This window comes from Phoxinus phoxinus (assembly GCF_949152265.1).
Source record: "Phoxinus phoxinus genome assembly, chromosome: 15".
NCBI classification, from domain to species: domain Eukaryota; kingdom Metazoa; phylum Chordata; class Actinopteri; order Cypriniformes; family Leuciscidae; genus Phoxinus; species Phoxinus phoxinus.
The window spans coordinates 22142365-22163986 of NC_136890.1; the positions used below are offsets into that span (position 1 = coordinate 22142365).

The 21622-nt window shown below is 36.8% G+C and overlaps 1 protein-coding gene across 8 annotated transcripts in view; it reads right to left on the reverse strand.

Annotated features, from left to right (window-relative positions):
• Positions 1-475: 475 nt before the first annotated feature.
• cpne5a (copine Va) overlaps positions 476-21622 on the reverse strand; it is a 78280-nt gene continuing 57133 nt past the window's right edge. For 5 of the 8 annotated variants that reach the window (XM_079637885.1, XM_079637884.1, XM_079637888.1 and 2 more), the window contains 7 exons: positions 15224-15270; positions 14927-15108; positions 13923-14050; positions 11818-11920; positions 4485-4542; positions 3873-3946; positions 476-3428 (listed from right to left, as the gene is read on the reverse strand). In XM_079637885.1, coding sequence (XP_079494011.1) covers positions 3240-3428; positions 3873-3946; positions 4485-4542; positions 11818-11920; positions 13923-14050; positions 14927-15108; positions 15224-15270 — 781 coding nt within the window. In that variant the 3' untranslated portion in view covers positions 476-3239. Of the gene's footprint in view, positions 3429-3872; positions 3947-4484; positions 4543-11817; positions 11921-13922; positions 14051-14926; positions 15109-15223; positions 15271-15343; positions 15520-21622 lie in introns of those variants that run through there. The other 3 variants (XM_079637890.1, XM_079637889.1, XM_079637891.1) reach the window with 2 other exon arrangements.

The following is a 21622-nucleotide window of genomic DNA, read 5'->3' on the forward strand; positions in this document are numbered from 1 at the left end:
TACTTCTCTATTTGCATCAGGATGGGCTTTTGTCAATCAATTTCAGCCTAAACAGAATTGACCACCCACTAGCAATAATCTAACAAGTAAACATAATGAACACAGGATAGATTAGAACTTTTGCAGTTAATGCAGGAAAAAAAACTAAAGACATATTTACAGTAACAGTATTTTAACCCTTTTAGGAGAGGGAATTCACCCATGTACACCATCTAAACGCTGACAGAGAATAGTGACTTAACCCTCAGAGTGAATTTGACAAAACCCAGAGGAACTAAAGCGAATAGACTTATGTAAATGCACACCTGTCTCTGGGCCCAGCCGTGGCATATAACATGAATTAATGAGAAAATCTCTCTGCTCTCCCATTAAAGGCTGCTTCGGTTTGTAATAGACTGTAACAGTTTGTAACTGATGGATTATTCATGAAGAAGAAACTCATGCATACAAAAAAAGAAAAAGAAAATCTCTCTCCGATCTTCTCGAAAAACGTCATTGTTTTATTCTTTGTCATTTTTAAGGCAATCCATTACAAATTTCACACACCACGGGAATGACAACAGCAATGTTCTATGTTCGGTTTGGAAATAGCTCACCATGCATATCGACTGATATTAAGAGAGGTAAAGAAGAAGAGAAAAAGAGAAAAGGAATCCAGCAAGAACTAGATGCGTCATGCTCTGTATTCCGGTTATGAGCCTTAAAAGAAGAGCAACAGGACAGTTTGTCACTGAACCCATCGGCCATTTTGGCACAATCATGCAATTTCTCACAGAGGGAATGTTAGCACTGAACAAGGGCCACATCTTTAGTACACAATTTACACTTTTTCATACTATTATACCTCTTTGCAATAATTTTGAGAGCTACTTCACTATGACTTACTGGATTTATTATAGTGGGATAAAAAAAATAGTATTTGCTAAATTTACACCATGCCATAAAATTAACCCATTAACATTCTCTGGATAGTGATATACATCTCAGGAAGCCTGTAATTTGTTTTCAGATTTACAAGCCACCTAGCAGCAATGCGTTGATGAATATTAAATAGGATAAATAAATAAAAAGGTTACATTTATGCTAGTAGAAATTACAAGTTTACATCTAGAACACAGAATTAGTAAAGCCCATTTGGCGGGGACAAACAAATAAATAAAAAACCTTTAAAACACCAAAAAAAGAAAAGAAAAAAAAATATATAAACACAAGTATAATAAATCAATATACCTGTTAACACTCTCAAACAAACCCTTTCACCCAATGCTCCCTGTGTCAGACTTCATCTTCGTCTCCTAATTGATTGATGGATCACTTCATTCTCAGTAACTAAAGGTGTGCTTATAACTTATAAAAGAGAGGTGCATTTAAACACATTGTCTTATTGCCTGGGAGCGGAATTTCCGAATGTAACAATCCCTGCAAAAGAAAAGTGTCGTTCTTGTTGTAGAAGTGGGTTAAAAGGAGGATTTCTCATTTTGTAAACATCTGTGCTCACTCATAAATGTGTAGTTTCAGGACCAATGAAGACTTAAAAAAAGAAGAAGAAAAAAATGCCGTTCAACTTCACAGTTTATAATCTACAGTGTATGCAAAATTGAATATATTAACAGATGCTTTCTCTAAAGCCAAAACATTGTTACAGCTTGGAACAAACGAGAAAAAAGATGTCAAGATTTACTCGACAAGAAGAAAATGTATCAAAACTGAGTAAGAGCAAGTATAAACAGCCCTGCTGTCCAATAAAGAAAAACAGTCTGTATTTACTGATACATACACATTGACTCTGACAAAAGAGGCTGTATATGTATGTTTTTTTAGTGTTTCTAATGCTAAATGTTATTCTAATGTTAAACGTTTTTTTTTATGGTAGTAAAATTAAAAAGAAAATCAACATTAGCTTCATTTGTAAAAAAAATATATAAAATACTGTTTCTAATGTATGCATGCTATCAACCATTAATGTAAACTTACTGTTTGTAAGGCAAGTTTATCAATTTATCTGTGTTCGATGTTTACCTAATTACTATGCCAATGCTATAAATCATTCAAGGCTAGAATGTCAACAAAATGGCATCATGTTGAGAAAAGCAACTTCAGCTGCATGCAAAGGCGTTTTTTTTTTATCTTTTGAAAACTCCAGGGTGAATCCCAGAAATGAAAGGGCAAAGGTTTAGCGTGGCTGGATGCGAGCAGACAGAAAAACAGCAGATGTTGCCTCATCTCCAATCATCTTTAGCAGCGAGCGGCGAGGCATCTCTCATGTTTCCCCTGATGGGTCGTGCTGCTGCTGTACAATATCAAGACATACTGGCTCCAGAGCAAAAAGGAATTGGAGTGGCAAATTAAAAAAGGAAAGTAAATCTGGCGTTCTTGAGAGCTGATCATTTACGGGGTGAGTACATCTCTCGACTTCTCTCTGATTCACATTTACAAATTTTACAGCATTAAGAAAATATTTGTGCTTTCTTTCACACTGGATGTTTCCTAACTTGACTTGAAAGTATGTAAATACATTTATTACAGTGTCTTAATGCAATGTACAATAGTTTTTACCTGGATTTCATGCTTTAGAATAGAAAATCTTGTTTATCATCTAGCTCTAAAAAGCTATAAATGGGAAACTGCAATGGGAAATATTACTTTGTACTAAAAAGACTTTGCCTGTGGAAAAATAAAACCACAATTACACAAACTATCTACAAATTCTGCAAACAAATCAATCAATTCCACTACATAGATTACCCATAAAGGGTATAATATTTCAAACAATCACGTATAATATCACTATTTTTCTTGTTTACCTCCTCTGGTGGATATAAATTACATAGGAAGATTTTCCTAATATAACACAGTCCTCGCATGCTGACGCACAAGCGTTTTTGTAGATGTTCAGATGTTAAATAAGTAGAAAATTGTATTGCTTGCGCAGATCTTCTCCGTATATCCAGCACAGTCAGATCCAAACTATTAATCTGCTCATAGCATTGACTAATTTGTGAATAAATGATGAGGGAAACAAACTCACAGACCAGTCAGAACCATCCTTTTCTGTTCAAAGGCCAGAAAACAGATTTAGTTTTCAATTTCTCCAGTGTATGGGATCCAAAAATGGAGAATTGAAGCCATCCGCTCTTCTAGACGCCTTATACTGATTCAGTCGTATTGGCTTTGGATGAGATCCAAATTGGAGGTGACATAACAAGCATGGCTGTTTTCTTTCAGCATGCTGGGTAAACTCATATGGTGGGGGTTGGGCTGAGTCCAGGTGGGCTGTAGTCTGGTGGCGGCTGGTTGGGCTTGATGCCCCTTGACTTCATATATAAGATTAACTGCTCTGGAATCTCAGCCAGGACATCCTTGGCAAGTCGAGCCATACTCAAGACATGGTTTCCCGTCCGGTCCATATAGTCTCTGAATGGTACGAACTGCAGGCACAGACAAGGTTAAAAAGTAGTTAGTTAGTGGTTTATTTATTCCCTGAATCCCCATGGATGTTTTATAAAAAAAATGCATTGGTTACGCACAGCTTGTTTGTTATGTGTAGTGTCGCAGTGTTAAATCTGAGATGCCTGAAAATGTAGGTCACTTTTTGCATTATTTTGACACTAGTTAGGCAATATATACACCACATACCATCCAGTAGTGATCCACTTCCTGATTGAATCAATGTTTTTGAACAAATAAGTTAAGTGAATGATTTAGTAGCTCAGTTCCTGAATGAATCAATGCATTTTTGAAGAAATTTAATTAATGTTTCAAATGTCTCACTCATAGACAACCACTAGTCGCCATAAAATAGTGTGTGTAAACACATATAAACGTATTATACAAACATAAATACATACAAATAAATACATAGAGATATGTACCTGTACAATATCCCTCTCCGCCAGCTTTCCTCTGGAGGATATTCTTACATCGTCGCCATCCAGTTCTACCATGGCTAAAAAGTGAGATCATCATGTTATCTGCCCTCAAGCCAGTAAAACTCAATCTTGAGCCTTTCGCCCCAGCATGACACCAACATTTACCTCTTTGCTGGAACATAATGAAAGGCTAAACACAAATACTAATAGCAGATGGTGGGACAGCCTAATTATATTGAACAGCTGTGAGATCTGTGAGTTGACATCTGCTTACCAGTCCGAAACCCTAAACCTTCCAAATTAGGTGACTTTTCGTCCAGAAACTCTACTTTTAGTGAGTGCAAATGAATAAAGTGAAGTCGCATTCATGCCTTCACGTTTTAAACCTCCATGTGGGAATGCTAATGTTAGCTTTCATTTAGCGGAGTTGATCGTTATGAGCAGAAAATGCTGAGTAGGCTACAATACAAACAAGCAAAAGGTTTTGCATTTTCTTTTTATGTTTGCAGTACATACAACTATAATGAAAATAAGAGTAAATAAACAGGATATAAAGATACAACTAAATAAGATAAAGACTGAATCTTTAATAAAGTGTGAGATTGGATTTCTTACCATCAAACTCAGCCTGGCCGACTCCAACAATAATGATGGACATAGGTAGTTTTGCTGCCTGAGAAGAAGAACACAGAGAAGATACATTCTACCTCATGATACATTTTACATGCTTTAATCACCCCCTGTCTATTTAAGCTCTGTGTTTCCTGTTTCTTTGTCCAGTATTGTTGGTATTAAAGTGAATGTTCCAGTGTCATGTTGTTTTGGGTATTGTTTCATGTTTATATTTTCATGTCTTTAATATGAGCTTCTCGTGTTATCCTGCCATGTGATCCCCATGTGGCATGTTCTCATAGGTTGGTCTAGTCATGTGTTCTATGTTCTCAATGGTTCATTGTTTGCTTATGCACAGGTGTTCCTTGTTAGTAATTAGTCTCTTGCTTCGTCCCAATTCGCCTACTTAGGCTGCGTTTACACTTGGCCTTAACATGCGACCTGTATCCAGATGTTGTCCACATACACATTGAAAAGACAAGTGTAAATGCGTTTCTGGGCGGTATGTTATCCAATCAGCGTGTCCAGGTCCAGAGGTAGTCGAGGACGCATCACGCATTGTGATCGGATCTCAGTGTAATATAAATGCAATCCAGCCATAGTGTCTGCATTCACAGGTGGACGTCACATAAATCCCCGCCTAGTCTCCCCACGTGGCTGTCAGAAAATAATGGCCAGATGCAGTTAAATTATGCAATAAATTAAACTTATTTGAACCTTACAATAAACGTCAATATTTAAAACAGTTTATTTAGACTTATATGGTACTCTGTGTCAATTTTCATTTGAATTGTGCAACATTATCTGAATGAGGCGATCGCCTACAATCACAGTCAGTCATGAGGACTTAATGAAGTTGTTTTGCCAGAGGAATAATCGGAATAAACTTTTTCTTTTTTAATGTTTTAAATGTTAAATGTTTTTATTAGTTCAGCATGTTTATTAATCTCCCATTTCTGTTAATATAGTCATTGCACCGTAAACCCCGATGATCGATGATGTGACTTGTTTAACATGATCAACCCAGTTATGATCAACTCTGGAAGTATTCCTTCATTCAAAAACGTAATTTGATCTAAGACTGGAGATTGCATAGGAAAGTAAAGCGAGTGAGTGAAAGCAATTGGGACATTGCTTAATTTGTATCATTTTTACTCTTAATATGGTGTCGTGCTACAGACCTAATTTAAATATTATGAAGGAAACAGAAATCCGATCGGTTATCCAGATACAGAGGCTACTTAATGTGAACAAATGTAAACGCACCGTGTCCTGATTGGCTAATGATCCGATCTGCTTGATCGGATCATGGTGATCGCATGTTAATGCCAAGTGTAAACGCAGTCTTATACTATGCCCTAAAATTGTGTACTGTTTTTTTTTGTGTAGAAAAAGTACATACTTTTTTTGTGTAGCAGAATAGTATGCGAGCTTTGGGACATACTACTTTGTCATAACTGCCTCTTTAACGGAGAGCTCTGTCACTTAGTTACGTTCATCCTGTCACGGTTTAATCATCCTTGTCAAACATCTTGTTGTCACAATAAAAATACCCCAAATTAAATTAAATAAAATTTCCAACCGTTTCGGAGAGAAATATAGTAGCATGTTGATCTGCCAGTCGTAAGTCTTTTATGCGGAGAACTCTCCTCTTGTGTTTTCAATTTGCATAGTAATGCATTTAAAAGTTAATGACCAAATGTATCTTTACAAAAGTTCACAATGCTGTTGCAGATTAAATATAATGTGGACAACATAGAACTGCACTTCGGGATTCTAACCGGAAAAAGTAGACCATCCGTGTATCTATGGAATACTCACTTCAACATAGGACTACGATTTGGGACACACTGATTCTAATTTCGAATACTATTTAGGACGGATACTATGCGAAATGGGACGCAGCATATGTGTGTATATTTAGCCCTCATGTTTCCATTGTTCCCTGTCTAGCTTTGTTCACTGTAACCTCTGTGGGTGAGTTTTGTTTCATGTTCAAGTTTAAGTTTAAGTTTAGTTCAAGTCAAGTCTGTTTATTTTGTATTTTGTTCGTTTGGATAAATAAACTGCACATGGGTTCTACAGCGGACAAAAACTTATTTTCATTTGCTTTATGTAAAATACAATTTCTTCTGTATTTTTGTTCTGTTTTGGGGCCAAAGTTGAACTGGACTTGTTTTTGTATGATTCACCCTTACAGGGTCGATATCATTTAACAAGCTTTAGCTTAACGACAATAAAGTTGAAACATTTTTATACATTTAACACACAGCTTGTGATGGAGATAACAATAATAATAAAAAATCTCTGTACATGTTGAGCCAATTTGGTGTGAAAGGACATTATGGCTTTGACTGAGTGATGGTTTGAAAAAATTTTGAAAGCGTGTTTTTTTTCTTCTCGTAGTGAGGTGAAAAGCTATGCATTATTCAGGCCCTTCTGGCTCAACATTCTCTCTCCTGCGCTAGTTTTCCCTGTTCCTGATATGATGCCTGACTGACAGGTCAAATCCCATTTATCAGAGAAGTAAAGAGTGAGTCTATATTGAGAAAACTCAGAGGCAGCTTACGTGTGACAACGGATAACAAGAAAACCACAGGATATTCACAGAAACAAAACTCACTTTCTCCCTAAAGCGACTTACCAGTGGTTTGAAATGAAAAGTAATTGCAGATAATGCATTACACATGATCCCAGCAGAAACAGTCTAAAATAAAGGAAATACATACAACGGGGATAACATGATTTCTATTACTGTACATGTAATCTAAAGAGCTTATAATGAGATATATACCTTTAATATAGAGTATCAACAATATAATGAGAGAAATATTAAAGGCTCCCGAGGGTTTGGATTTTGAAAGTGCTTTCCCAGAGGGCCTGTGAAAGCCTGTTGAGAGGAATGAATAATTTGTTGAATAAAGCTGGCTGGACACACAACCTCAGTCACGCTGATAAGTTTGTGGGCTGTAATGGAGTTAGAATTGGAATTTCACCGGGGGCCACACAATAAAACACATCACACAAGATGAAAAAGAGCCACACACACACACAGAGCACAAACAACCCCCCGAACTGTGGGGCCTGAAGAGCTAATCAAACCAATGAGTGATTTAGATCATTAATTACTACGATTCAGAGATCGATTTCTTCAGTAACCCTCAAGCTTTATATGGGAAACCAAAAGATGGACTCAACAAATTGTGAGAATATGAACAAATACTAAAACAGAATCAGCTGATTGCATATTTCAGAATTTCAGACATATATATAAATGTATTTATTTTTCTATTTCTATATTATATTATATTTTTTTTAATATGATTTTCATGGTATGTTTCTTTATTTCTGAAATACACTGTATATGTATGTATATACTATATATACATACATACACATATATATATTTATCAGTTTATTATGTATTATATATATTATTTAGAATGTTTTCAATTAGTTTATTTGTGTAACACTGACGGGGCACTATATAAGTTCCACCTGTTCAACTACTCTTTAATGCAAATATCTAATAAGCCAATCATATGGCAGCATCTCAATGCATTTAGGCATAGACACGGTCAAGACGATCTGCTGAAGTTCCAACTGAGCATCAGAATGGGGAAGAGAGGTGCCTTAAAGGGTTAGTTCACCCAAAAATGAAAATTATGTCAGTAATTACTCACCCTCATGTCGTTCCAACCCTATAAGTCTTTCGTTCATCTTCGGAACACAAATTAAGATATTTTTGATGAAATCTGAGAGCTGTCTTCATTGGCTGCTAGGTAATTGCACCTGCCGGCCCAGAAAAGCTAAGACATCGTTAAAATAGTCCATGTGACTACAGTGGCTGAACCTTAAGTTTATCAAGCGACGAGAATCATTTGCGCGCACAAAAAACAAAAATAACGACTTTATTCAACTATTAATTTTCTTCCGTGTGGGCCTCTGACTTGAGTTCACGAGAGCACCACGAAGCATACGTGAGAACTGAGAAGATGACACAGATGGGTCTCGATATAGTGTTTAAAATGGTTGTAAAGTGTGCATTTCCTGGATGTCCGAATCTTGAGAAATCAACGAGAAAACGTAAAAGTGCCTTATCAATGCCGCAAAATGGCTTACCTTTCACACTTTCCCATCAAATTATCATCTTCTCAGTTCTCGCGCATGCGTCGTGCCGCTCTTGTAAACTCACGTCAGAGGCCCACACAGATTTTTTGTTTTTTATAGTTTTTGTTTTTTGTGCGCACCAAAAGTATTCTTGTTGCTTGATAAACTTAAGGTTGAGCCACTGTAGTCACTTGGACTATTCTAACAATGTCTTTACTAACTTTTCTGGGCCGGCAGGTGTAATTACCTAGCAGCCTGAAGGAGTGAGACAGCTCTCAGATTTCATCAAAATATCTTAATTTGTGTTCCGAAGATGAATGAAAGTCTTACGGGGTTGGAACAACATGAGAGTGAGTAATTACTCACAGAATTTTCATTTTTGGGTGAACTAATCCTTTAAGTGACTTAGAAGGTGGCATGGTTGTTGGTGCCAGATGGGCTTGGTCTTGAGTATTTCAGAATCTACTGGGATTTTCATGCACAACCATCTCAACCAACCAAGGTTTACAGAGAATGCAGAGAAAACATCCAGTGAGCAGCAGTTCTGTTGGTAAAAAAATGCCTTGTTGATGCTAGAGGTCAGAGGAGAATGGCTAGACTGGTTCGAGCTGATAGAAAGTCAAAAGTAACTTTGTAACAAAAGTTACAACCAAGGTCTCCAGAAGACCATCTCTGAATGCTTAACATGTCAAATCTTGAAGCATGATGAGCTACAGCAGTAGAAGACCACAGCGGGTGCCACTTCTGTCAGCTAAGAACAGGAAACTGAGCCTACAATTCACATAGGCTCATCAAAATTGGACAATAGAAGATTGGAAAAATGTTGCCTGGTCTGATGAGTCTCGATTTCTGCTGTGACATTCAGATGGTAGGGTTGGAATTTGAAATAAACAACATGAAAGCATGGATCAATCCTGCCTTGTATCAACGGTTCAGGCTGCTGGTGGTGGTGTAATGGTGTGAAGGATATTTTCTTACACACTTTGGGTCCCTTGATACCAATTGAGCATGGTTTAAATGTCACAGCCAACTTGAGTATTGTTGTTGACCATGTCTATCCCATTTATGGCCACAGTGTACCCATCTTCTGATGGCTACTTCCATCAGGATAACACGTCATGTCACAAACCTCACATCATCTCAAACTGGTTTCTTGAACATGACAAAGAGTTCACTACACTCAAATAGCCTCAACAGTCACCAGATCTCCATGCTATTGAGCACCTTTTGGATGTGCTGGAATGTGCAGCATCTGCAGCAACTGTGTGGTGCTATCATGTCAATATAAACCAATGTTTCCAGCACCTTATTGAATCTCTGCCATGAAGAATTATGGCAAATCTGAAGCCAAAATAGGGTCCAACCCAGCACTCAAGGTGTACCTAATAAAGTGGCTGGTGAGTGTATATATTGTATGTACATACATACATACATACATACATAGATGCATTCATACATATATACATACAAACAACCAACAAACATAAAAAAATGCAGGCAATAATTATTTTATCCACTTGTGATGGGGATGGTATTGGTCCCAGGCTGTTTTTTGTCTACCAGTCCATCCCTGTCTGTATGCATTGTGCAGACAGCACACTGAGTGCTTGGTGCCAATGGGCAAGGATTATAAAAACATATTTATGGGGTTGGAAGTAGGTCAGCATTCCCGGAAATGCTCACGGGGGACAGAGGCAGTCATGAGTTGAAAGAAATAGAGCTGGGAAGATGTGCCTAAACAAACACATTTCACACACACACTTCATGTATTCACTGCTCCGTTTCCAGTAGGTCTTTCCTTCAAGCGCCTCTCTCGCAATTTTTCTCATTCCCTTGTTTACTTTCCCTCTCCTTCTTGTTTCTCCCTGTTTTCTTTACTTTCTTTTTTTTTACCAAATAACTCCCTCAGCCTTGAAATAAGTGCAGATTACTGTGAATTATGTGAGGTGACACATTTACAGCTAGCCTATAATAAACTCTGTGAATTACAGTGTATACCCTCTTGCCTGGCTTCAGTGTATTCTTAGCTTTTCAGTGGATGCTTGAACGCGCTCACACCTGCTGGTATCGGTGAGGATAAAACTTATTTGTGGTAATTTAACAGATTTATTAAATATAAAAAACTAAATTCTTACACATAGATCATTTACTGTCTCTTTAAGTTTATTTTTCAGTTTGTTCTTTATTTCAATTGACAATGTTTTTTTTAAAAAAAATCTTGTTTCAAGCATAAATTTAACAGTTTAATTATGTTAAACTAAAAAAAACTGCTAATTTTTGCATTTATTTGTTCTTTATTTTAAGGATGTTAAAACAAATCTACAGAAATAAAAAGACAGAAATACTAATTAACACTAATTTTTACAGTTTAGCAGAGGTGCATGTGTGTCTAAAATGGTCTATTATTGTACTAGATGGAAATTTACCTACATCATTTTTAGTTTCTCTCAGAAAATAGTTTTACGAGATCTAAGCTAAGTTATACCGGTACTTTAAAGATATTTTAACTTTGCTTCTCAAGTAAATGATTTTTTCTTGAAAACAAGACAAATACTGATTATGAAAATTCCGGAGTACCAGCGAGCATAAATCTAAATCAGTGACAGAAAGTGACCACTCAAGTTGACTGAATTACCCTACATTTCACTTCAGCTACTCTCAGAATATATAAGAGGCCAAATTGATGTAAGTGCAGAGAATCACAGAGCGAGAAAGTGCATATGAGAAATACTTCAAAGTGCTCATTTTAATCTAATCATTTAAAAAAAGAATAACATAAAAGAGCACAAAAGTGGAATTCTCACAGCAGATTTCAATAAAAAATCATTTGAGGCATAGAAATGAATAACGCACATGCATTGTTCGGTCATTTGGCGTGAACCCAAATCAGTCAGTGAAGAAATGTTACAGTGTGACTGAAGACTGAGATCCAAAGCATCAAGGGAAGAGGGTGAAGAGACAGAGCAGCAGGCAAGATCTTAAAAGGAAGGTGTGGCTGTTCTAATAATGTGACTAAACAGTCGCAAATTCCCTTTAAATCCAGTCTGCTGGGTAACTATAGCAACGGTGACAGACGAATCCCATTAGATGTGAAGAGGACCTCCGGAAGACCCAAAACACACCTTAACTCTTCTTAGGCTTTTAGGGCTCTTGTTTTTTACCAGTGTGGTGATATAAACAGTTTTTGAAGACAGAAAGAGAGCGAGTGAGGTCAAAGATTACTTACATTGACGATGGCCTCTTTAGTCTGAGCCATATCTGATATCACACCGTCTGTGATGATAAGAAGCACAAAGTACTGCGAGCCATCTTGAACCGCTGCACCATACCTGTGTGTATATACCACACACACACACACACACACACACACACCTTTTCATATTAACAAACATATTAGCAAAAATCCAAATAACCCAAATGAACCATTAGCCAAACATACAAATTTCTTCATGCTGGTTCAGTTGATTGAATGTGTTTTAACATCCCAGATGAATAATGAAAGAATGAGCATCATCATTAAACACTTAGTATTCAGTGCTGAATCTCATGCATATATATATTTGCTCAGGGATGTCCCTGTGCTATTGACATATCTCTTCTGCCTTCATCAAAATCCCATAATGCTCTTTGTGATGCAAAGCACTTTACAGAAGCTATGACAGAAGATCTGGCACTCGGTCACAGCAACAAGAAACCAACATTTGGGGGTTGTTAAATCATCTAGGCATGTTGAATTAGACCAGGGATGGGCAACGTCGGTCCTGGAATACCGCTGCCAGAGTTTAGCTACAACCCTGATCTCAAAAAAACCCTCACCTGCCTGTAGCGTTCATAATCCTGAACAAAGATGGTCTAATTATTGGGGGATACGAGGGACCGTGGCTCTAACGTTGGAGAAAGAGTAACGGCTAACTTGGATAACGTGTGCCTTGAGACCAATCACATTACAGCCTTGATGTCATTGAATTTCGTTCAGAGTTGTATGACAGTCAATCACTGTTTGCGGATACCATAGAAATCATACGTGTCACGTCTGTGACTAAAACAGCATTCTTTTCGGTGAAAACTTTAAACAGATAAATCCAAAACTAATGTTTAAGAGCAAACAATGAAGATTAGCCGATGGGCTGTCGATTAATTAAATTAGATATTTTCTTCACAAAAGTGGTTTATTCAGCATAGTGAAGCCTCCTCTCTATTGACCTCCATTTAAAAAAGGACTCTTGTCTCTTGCCTGTCCAGCATTAGCAGGTGTTATGCTTTTTTTCAGCTAAGGTTGCAGGCTTGCCTTTAAGTGGCTTTGTCCTGAAGACATTGATGGGCTTGTTCAGAATCAGATGTGTTTGATTGGAGATAGAGCTAAACTCTGCAGACAGCCGCACTCCAGGACCGACGTCGCCCGTCCCAAATTTAGACAATAAGTACAATCAGCTACAGTATTCAGGAGTATAGAATTCTGTGTTTGTCTCTGATTACAAAACAAAAGGGCCAAGTGTGACTTTTTTATTTTAATTGCTACTTAAGCAATAGTTACTTTTTCCTCACAGTTGTAACTTTTTTCATAATTCTGGCTTTATATCTCACTATTGCGACTTTGTTTCTCATAAATGTGACTTTATGTCTTACAATAGTGACTTTTTTCCTCACAGCTGGGAATTTCTTTTCTCAATTGCAACTTTGTATTTTACAATTGTAGACTTTCTCATAACTGTAACTTTATATCTCACAATCGCAACATTTGTTTCTCATCATTTCAACATTATATCTCAAAACTACGATTTTGTTTCTCAAAATTCTGATTATATACCTCTCTTTTGAGATTAGAACTGCAACTTTTTTCTCATAACTCTAACTTTAAATCCCACAATTGTGACAATTTCTTACAGTTGCGATTTTATTTCTCACAATTTTGACTTAATGTGGCTCACAATATGGTTAATATGGTTCTCATTTTAATCTTTATCTCAAAATAGTTTTTCATTTTTTACACAGAGGTGAAAACTAGCTTTAATACATGGGTCAGCCTGAAAATCTGTTAAGTTTTATGGGGTCCTGTTGTTCTGATATAAATGTCATAATTTCAGCCTGTGAGTTTTGGTTTTGTCTGAAGCAAGTGGTCCTAAAACACCAGCTGAAGATTAGTTTTTTCCAAAACTGTGAAGTCTGTCTTTAAAATACAGTCTGTCACAATAAATTACAATCAATATAACCATTTTCTATTCATTTGAATCCAGAAATCTGTTTCAATGCTGTTTCTTTCTATTGGTTTACACAGGATGAGTTTTCGACAGTTCCAGCATGCCGCTTTGAGCGTTGTTGCATTTTTCTCACCTCGCTACATGGTTGATAACAGGAGCAAAATTGGTGGGGCCGTAAAGCTGGACAGTCTTTAGACTCTGGTGGTAAGCCTCCAGGATGCCCTCCATCCCGTTGCAGTATGGGTTATCTACATTACCATTCTTCAAAAAGAACATCAGAGATCAATCAACAACTACGCCTCGACTGTCAAGGTCAAATCAGCAGATTGGATTTATCATAACACTTACATTTCTCAAGATATCTGCAGTTATTCATTTGAATAAGAAACGTAACAACATAAAGTACTTGATGCTTACTAGGCCGTCTAGACACTTTAATTTGCACTGCATCAGTGACTTCATCTGCGAATCCATTGAAACCGCAAGGGTTTGCAAATGTGTAATTCAACCAAAAACTGGTTCTTTAACGTTCTTTCTGCATCCTCGCAACCCATCTTACACATTAATATTCTTCAAATGCACCATCAAAACTTTCTCTAGTGTATCACCCTTAGGGATCTCAGTATCTGCTCAGTATTTTATGATTCATTAGATAATTATTCATGCTCTAATGACAGTGATATTCAAAGAATCAGGGAGCGAAGCAGCAAGAATGAAAATGAACAGTCATGATCCCAAGTTCCAGCACAAGGAAAGAGAGATGGGAAGGAGGAGTAGCTGATGAAGGGAAAGAAAGAGTGAGCGAAAACTAATTAAGAGACTCCAAATGCTCGACGAGTTGAGGGTTTGGCACACACACATCATGAATGCTTGGGTAACGTTAATGAGCAGGAGTGTCAAGAGCGCCTTATTTACACATTACACATAGATGAAACCAAGCATTACTAATTACAATATCATCAACATATGTGCAAACAACTAAATAAATACCTCGAAACAACCATACACAACCTCACACATAAAATTTCACCCACAGGATAAGCACGGCACGTATTTAGGACTCCAGCAGAAATGACTCTGGATATGTGCCAGCTAGCTGTGAAATCCACATAATCTATCATATCTAGGAACAGGTACCAGGGGAAATTCATGGGAAACCCGGCCATCAGGAGGAAGTTTGGCTCCAAAGCCCAATGCAGGAAACATCTTATCGCTGTCATAGTCTTGAATGATCTCGCCCACGGCCTTCAACGCCATGGCGTACGCGTTCATCTGATAGGGGTTCATGTAGTGCAGGGAGGTAGACTGTGAAGGGTTCCCTAGAGTTTAAAGAGAGATGGATCATGAATTAAGGCCATATCTGATTCAGATATGTTAGCCAACAGCATGGAGAACAAACTCTAAACAGGAAACAATCATCACGGAAAAAATTACCATTGGAGGCAGTGAAATCAATGGCCACTGTGAAATGGATCTGAGTGCTAGAATGAGAGAAAGAGAGACGGTAAGAATATCAAATGAAAGCATTTAAATTGACATTACAGATGTGAGAACCTGAAGCTGAAGCTCAACAAAGGTGATGGATCCTAGCCGTGGCACATAATATTTCCTGCTTCAAAACACTCCAATGTTTCCACTCCTGCTGTTCGAGGGGTTGGTGCAATTACCATCTCCAGTGTGCCGTCTCTCACCTGACAGGCAGACAGCCAACCTCCCGCTCACCAGCCAGACATTCCTCACAATCCACTCTGCCTGGTGGGCAGATCCAACATCTGTGTAATCACACTTCTTTTTCCTCGTTTTTTTTCATTAGCACAGCAGTGAAACTGGTCTCAGAACAGCAGTCGACAAGCTTTCCACATACAAAACTGCCAAAAATCATGGATTCTCTCACAACTCTGTTTCTGCGTTGAAATCTTTATTGTCCTCTAGCCAGTCTCTCAGCAGGACAAGCATCTGTAATCCAGGACTAAGCTGGAGTTCCCACTGATTTTCAATACAGAAACGGAAAGCTTGCCGACTGCTGTTCTGAGACCAGTTTCACTGTTGCTCTAATGAAAGAAAATTGGGTGAAAATTTGAATTGAAGTATATATTTATTTTAATTATTATTATAAAATTTTTCAGTTTCAGAGTTTTAGTTTATTCCAGGCTCAAGTTCAATTTTGGTTGGATATAGGGTAGTGCCGTTACAACAGAAAAATGTCCCAGTCCTGTTTTCCCTTAACATAAATCATACAAACAAAATGGCATGTAAGCCATTAAAATAAAATCAATACAAAAATATAAATAAGCGTAAATTAACATGCATGCAAACATTTTGTCTTCATAAAGCTTCTTTAGTACAATATATATTGTAACAATAATATTGTGAAAAAGTGCTTTACAAAGAAAAAGAAAAATCTATTACAGAACAAATTCTAATACTGGTATATTATATTTAGTTTGTTTTTGTTTATCTCTTGCATTAGATGATTTTATTCCCTATGAACTAACAGAGAGCACTGAGCCCACAGAAAACAAATGGCAAATCTGAACACCTGCACAACGGAAACGATTATACGATAGCAAGCAACTTTTTCTGCTGCTGATGGGAGTACAACACTTGCACAGATAACCTCTGAAGCACCGAAAAATATTATAATGACATCTAATATCTGAATCTCAAAGGCATTCCTCTTTCAGCGTGAGCTCTTCATGTGTCTGCTGTGCTCCATGTGCAAATGAGAAATGAGCTCTGGATGCAAATATATTGTTGGAAGGTATGAGGTCAGCGAATATTTATGAAACATTTCCAAACAAACAAAGAAATCATCCTCTGATGCAAGCGGGTAAAAAGAAAAAGAAACGAAATTGGGGGAAAAACATTTTAAATGAAGGCCCTGATCAGCAGGCGGCGACTACAGCTGTCATTCATATGCAATCCCTGCGGCGAGATGTTTTCTTAAGAGCCGATTCATCAGTGATCTGTTAATGAGTGATTCTGGCCAAATCCCATTCATATGGCAACACAAGGGTATTGTGTCTATGCAAAGACCTTGAGTAAGCACCCAAAAAAAACTGCTTCCTTTTTTATCAGCCCTTGCTTCTTTTTTTCCCATTATTTAACTCAGCACAATATAAACAGGAAGGCGGGGGGGAGCAGCACAATGGTGATTAACAAGCTCTGTGTATGCTCCTTTATCTTCATTTCTTTCTTTTTTTCTGTCCATCTCAAGTTTTTTTGTGATTATCACTGATGTCTCCAGGCACAAAGTCTGGGCTGGTGCATTAATCTGCATTATACCGGGAACCTCAACAGCTCCTGTGCTGGAGACGAGAAAACTCGGAGAGCTTTTGAACCGGAGCTTTCATATGAAGAACATTTATCTTAATGGTGGAATTCTGAATGTCATCTATAGGAGTGAAAAAACAGCTGGAAAAAAATGATGATATAGAATGATGGGATTGCGCCTGTGACATTAGCAACAGCGCAGACAGATATATATATGTATATACAAACACACACATACACATACAAGATATATAAAACATATGTGCAACTTGAACACACAACTCTGCAATGCGCCAGTTTAGAAATTCCTCGCTGTATGGTTAAGTTACGAATATCTTGTGTCTTTAAGGCTATATTCCCCTCATGAGTTCTTAAATGAAATTTGACACAAACTCTGGACCAGGATGAAGAGAATTACATAATCACCAATACAAAAGCAGTTCACTCAGATTAACTAAACCAAATAAGAAATAAAATAATACAATTCTCATGAAAAGGTACTTGCTAAGTCTATTTCTTTCTACGGTATTTGCCATTGGAAAGGAATCAAATGATTTGAATCTTATTTTTTTCACTTTCACAGCAATGAAACTAAATAGAGAGCAAATGGAGACTTCAGATTCTCAGGTTTTTCCACTATTCATATATTAAAATAATCTAAATGTGGAAATGTAAAGTATTATTTTTACATCATCACTTTGATAACACAGTAAAAAGAGTGCATATGCATAGTGTCCGTATGTTGTAGCCATTTAAGTAAATTTATTGTTAAAATAAATTTTGGTTTCATATTTTTGGGTTAGGGTTAGGGTCATAAAAAGAGATTAAAAACTTTTGAATCTAATGTCAACAAAACAAGAATTTTGAACTTTGTTCAGATTTAGTTTAGAAAATGTATGCAAATTTGAGCATATTATTAGGTAATGCCTCATTTGCATATTTAAATATAACACTTCAGAAAACTTGTATTAAAAAACAACTGTATTAATGTACTGTGATAAATCAACTGGGGAAAGTATGGTGACATCTTTTAGTTGAAAGTTTTAACCTATTCACCCGTCTTGCCTTTATATAAATGAAAATAATTAGTCTAGGGGACAAAAATCTTCCTGCAGTCCATTTCTTTTCAAAAACATGATTAAACATTTAATAAGTTCCTTAGAAAGGGTTCTGAATTTTACATTAACTCTGAGAGCTACCTTTCTGACCTGCACTAAATTAACAGCTCACTCAAGACATGATTCTTTCACTCAATCGCAGAAGTAAAAAGTGAATCCATCACACTCTCTGAAGCAGGATATGTTGATTTAACAGCCAGAAGCGTAATATATATAGTCCTCTGTATAAAGAGGAAAGTGAATGAAACATGTAGCAATGGGAAATCCATACAAAGGTCTGCTTTCAGCATCAATATTAAAGGTCAGAGTCTGATGGAGAAAAATAACAAAGGTAAAAACCTGACAGAAAGCAGTTTGAGTGTGGATAGAGTGATCTGACTCGGTGTGAACTGAACGTGGCACACAGGGTGATGTCAGAGCGATATGGATTACTCTAGTGTGAAAGGTCAGCCACGTCTTTTGGATAACGGTCCACACACTTTCTGACCTCTCTTATTTATTTTTTCGGCTTTTGCCACATTCATTTTTGACCTTAGTGAGAGAAAAAAATTATCTTAATGACTACTTTTGTCTTTTTTCCATTAAAAATATCTAAACATCCTTAAGATACACAGCTGTAATTAGTAATTACAAAAAAAACACATTAATGCTGTTTATTTTATATCAAGGATGCATTAAATTATTCAAACAATTAATCAAACGTGACAGTAAAGACATTTATAATGTTGCAAAATATTTCTATTTCAAATAAATACTGTACTTTCTATTTATCAAAGGATCCCGAAAAAAATTATCATGGTGCCACAAAAATATTGATAATAGTAAGAAATGTTTCTTGAGCACCAAATCATCATATTAGAATGATTTCTGAAAGATCGTGTAACACTAAAGACTGGAGTATTGGTGCTGAAAATTCAGATTTGTCATTACAGGTGTAGTGTCTCTGGACTGAATCAAGGTGGCCGTCTGGCCGAGTCAGCTCTAGGCCTCAGCGATGCTTTTAATTTTGGACTTCTTCATGTAAATCACAGCCCTGTCTCCAAGTCAAGTCAAGTCAAGTCAAGAGTATTTGTATAGCGCTTTTCACAATACAGATTGAATCAAAGCAGCTTCACAGCTTCACAGTCTCCAGTGAGTCTGTACCGCATTGCCCCTGTTGTCACATTAGTTGCCTGGCAGATGCTAAACAGAAACACCTTTAAGTTCCATGGTGACTTAAAAAAAAAATCACAAATAAAGGCAGACTCATCGGAAAACACATAACACACACATAAAGACTTGGGCATGTCCCCATGTTATATTAGCCTAGTTATGATTCTTTAGTTATGTTAGGGTAATTTTAAATGCTTATATTCATATGGGAGAATGTTTCACTCCTTTAATGTCTTCTCATTTGGTATTCAAATGTCCCTCTCTTTATGCCTTAATTAATTATGTATAATATGTTACGATAACATGCATTATATTCATTTTTAAAGTTTAAGGAGACAAAGAAATTAATTTCAGGTAGTTTCAGAAAAGATGTGTGTGTATTGATTTGTCCTTAAAAGAGACGTACACTAGAACATCTGTTTTTCTTCTTCAGATGAGACAACGCTTTCCTGACTTTCCGACAACTCGCTTTCAAGTTAAACCTTTTTTTAAACATCCCACGAACGACTCGGCCTCTGGAGGAATCCAACTAAGCTTCAGCTTACGAACGCACAAAGAGAATCTCCTCACACACACACGCATCCATCCTTACTCAGCACAAAAACTAATGCAAGTATTCATTTTATCGATCTTTAGATGCGCTTGATTCTTTACTGGCTCTTAAAGGTAAACTGTTTGTGATATTTGCCAATCTTTGATCTTCTCTCTCTTTCTTTCTTTACTTTAGGTTATTCTGTTTATATACATCCTTTGCTTAAGTTTGTTGTATGTATTCGTATAGTTCCATTTATTAAAACCATATAAATAAACATTACAATTGAACCTTTTCCAGATAAGCATCATGGCTCAATAAGTCTAGAACATGTACGCTAACCACTAAGTCTTTTGTCCTTCTCTCTTACGTAAGCTGATGTGATTTTCAAGCAACTATCCACAGACTTCAACAGCAAAGTCAAGGCACTTTAGGTAGAGTCTGTTGTTTGTTGAACCTTATCTATGAATAACCAGAATAAGAGAGCCACGCATTGCTCACTCAACACTACAGTCAGGTTGCAAGCCACAGCTTTCTTTCTTAAACCAACTACCGCTGCCTAATAAGTCAAGGAATGTATAATGAATGAAGATATCTTCAACAGGAACAATAACATCTCACCTCATGATCTAAAAAAATATAAGAAAGCCTTAGAGACATCTAGGCAAATATTTAATAACTATACAATGTTTACTTTTCAGTAAAAAAAAAAAATTGTATATTATGTTCTCTTTTGTCTCTTACGCTTATCAAGGCTGCATTTGTTTTCTGTTGGCGCCAATAGCCTTGTAGGCAGCGCTTGTCACGTGTGGTTTCAGGAAGACAGAAGAATCAAGTTCCAACACAACGTTTAATGATAAATATCCACAAGGCATGCAAACAGGCAGAGTAACACACACATAGGGCAACGGTGATCGGACAGAGAATGAATGTGAGGAGCGGGAAAACTGAACAAAGGAACACATGATGAACATGAAAACAAACTAAAACTATAAGCCCATGAAAATGAAACTAACTGAACATAATGTGACAGGGCTGCTGACATATAGCACTATTGCGCTTGGGGCGACCCGAGTTCGAGTTCCAGCTCGCTGAACTTTCCAGATCCCGTCCCTTTCTCTCTTTTCCCACCTTGCTTCCTGTCCACTCTATGCTTTCCTATCCTAATAAAGGCAAAAATCGCCAAAAAACAACAACAAACTTTTCTATGTGAATATATTTTAAGATATAAACTATTCCTGTAACGGCAAAGCTGAATTTTCAGCATCATTATTCCAGTCTTCAGTGTCACATGATCCTTCAGAAATCATTATAATATGATTTGATGTTTAAGAAACATTTCTTATTGTTATCAATGTTGAAAACAGGTGTGTTGCTTAATATTTTTGTGGAAACATTGATCAAAACAAATTGTAATTCTTTGATGAATAGAAAGTTAAAATGAACAGCATTTATTTATAATAGAAATATCTTATGACATTATAATTTATAAAATGTCATACATAAATGTCAATTTTGATTAACTTAATGCATCCGGTTAATCATGTCCATCGGTATATCTACCACCCCTATTAAAATGAATTAAGTACTAATTTATTTTAACCACAATTTATTCAATTCATCACCACACCAAACAGACAGGATACATCGCTACCTATAAAAACCAACCAGATGGAGGTATCTTAATAAGCAGGATATTATTCAAACCTTGGATTCGGACATGCCCTGATGCCTTCTTACCTCCAGATACTGCCTGTC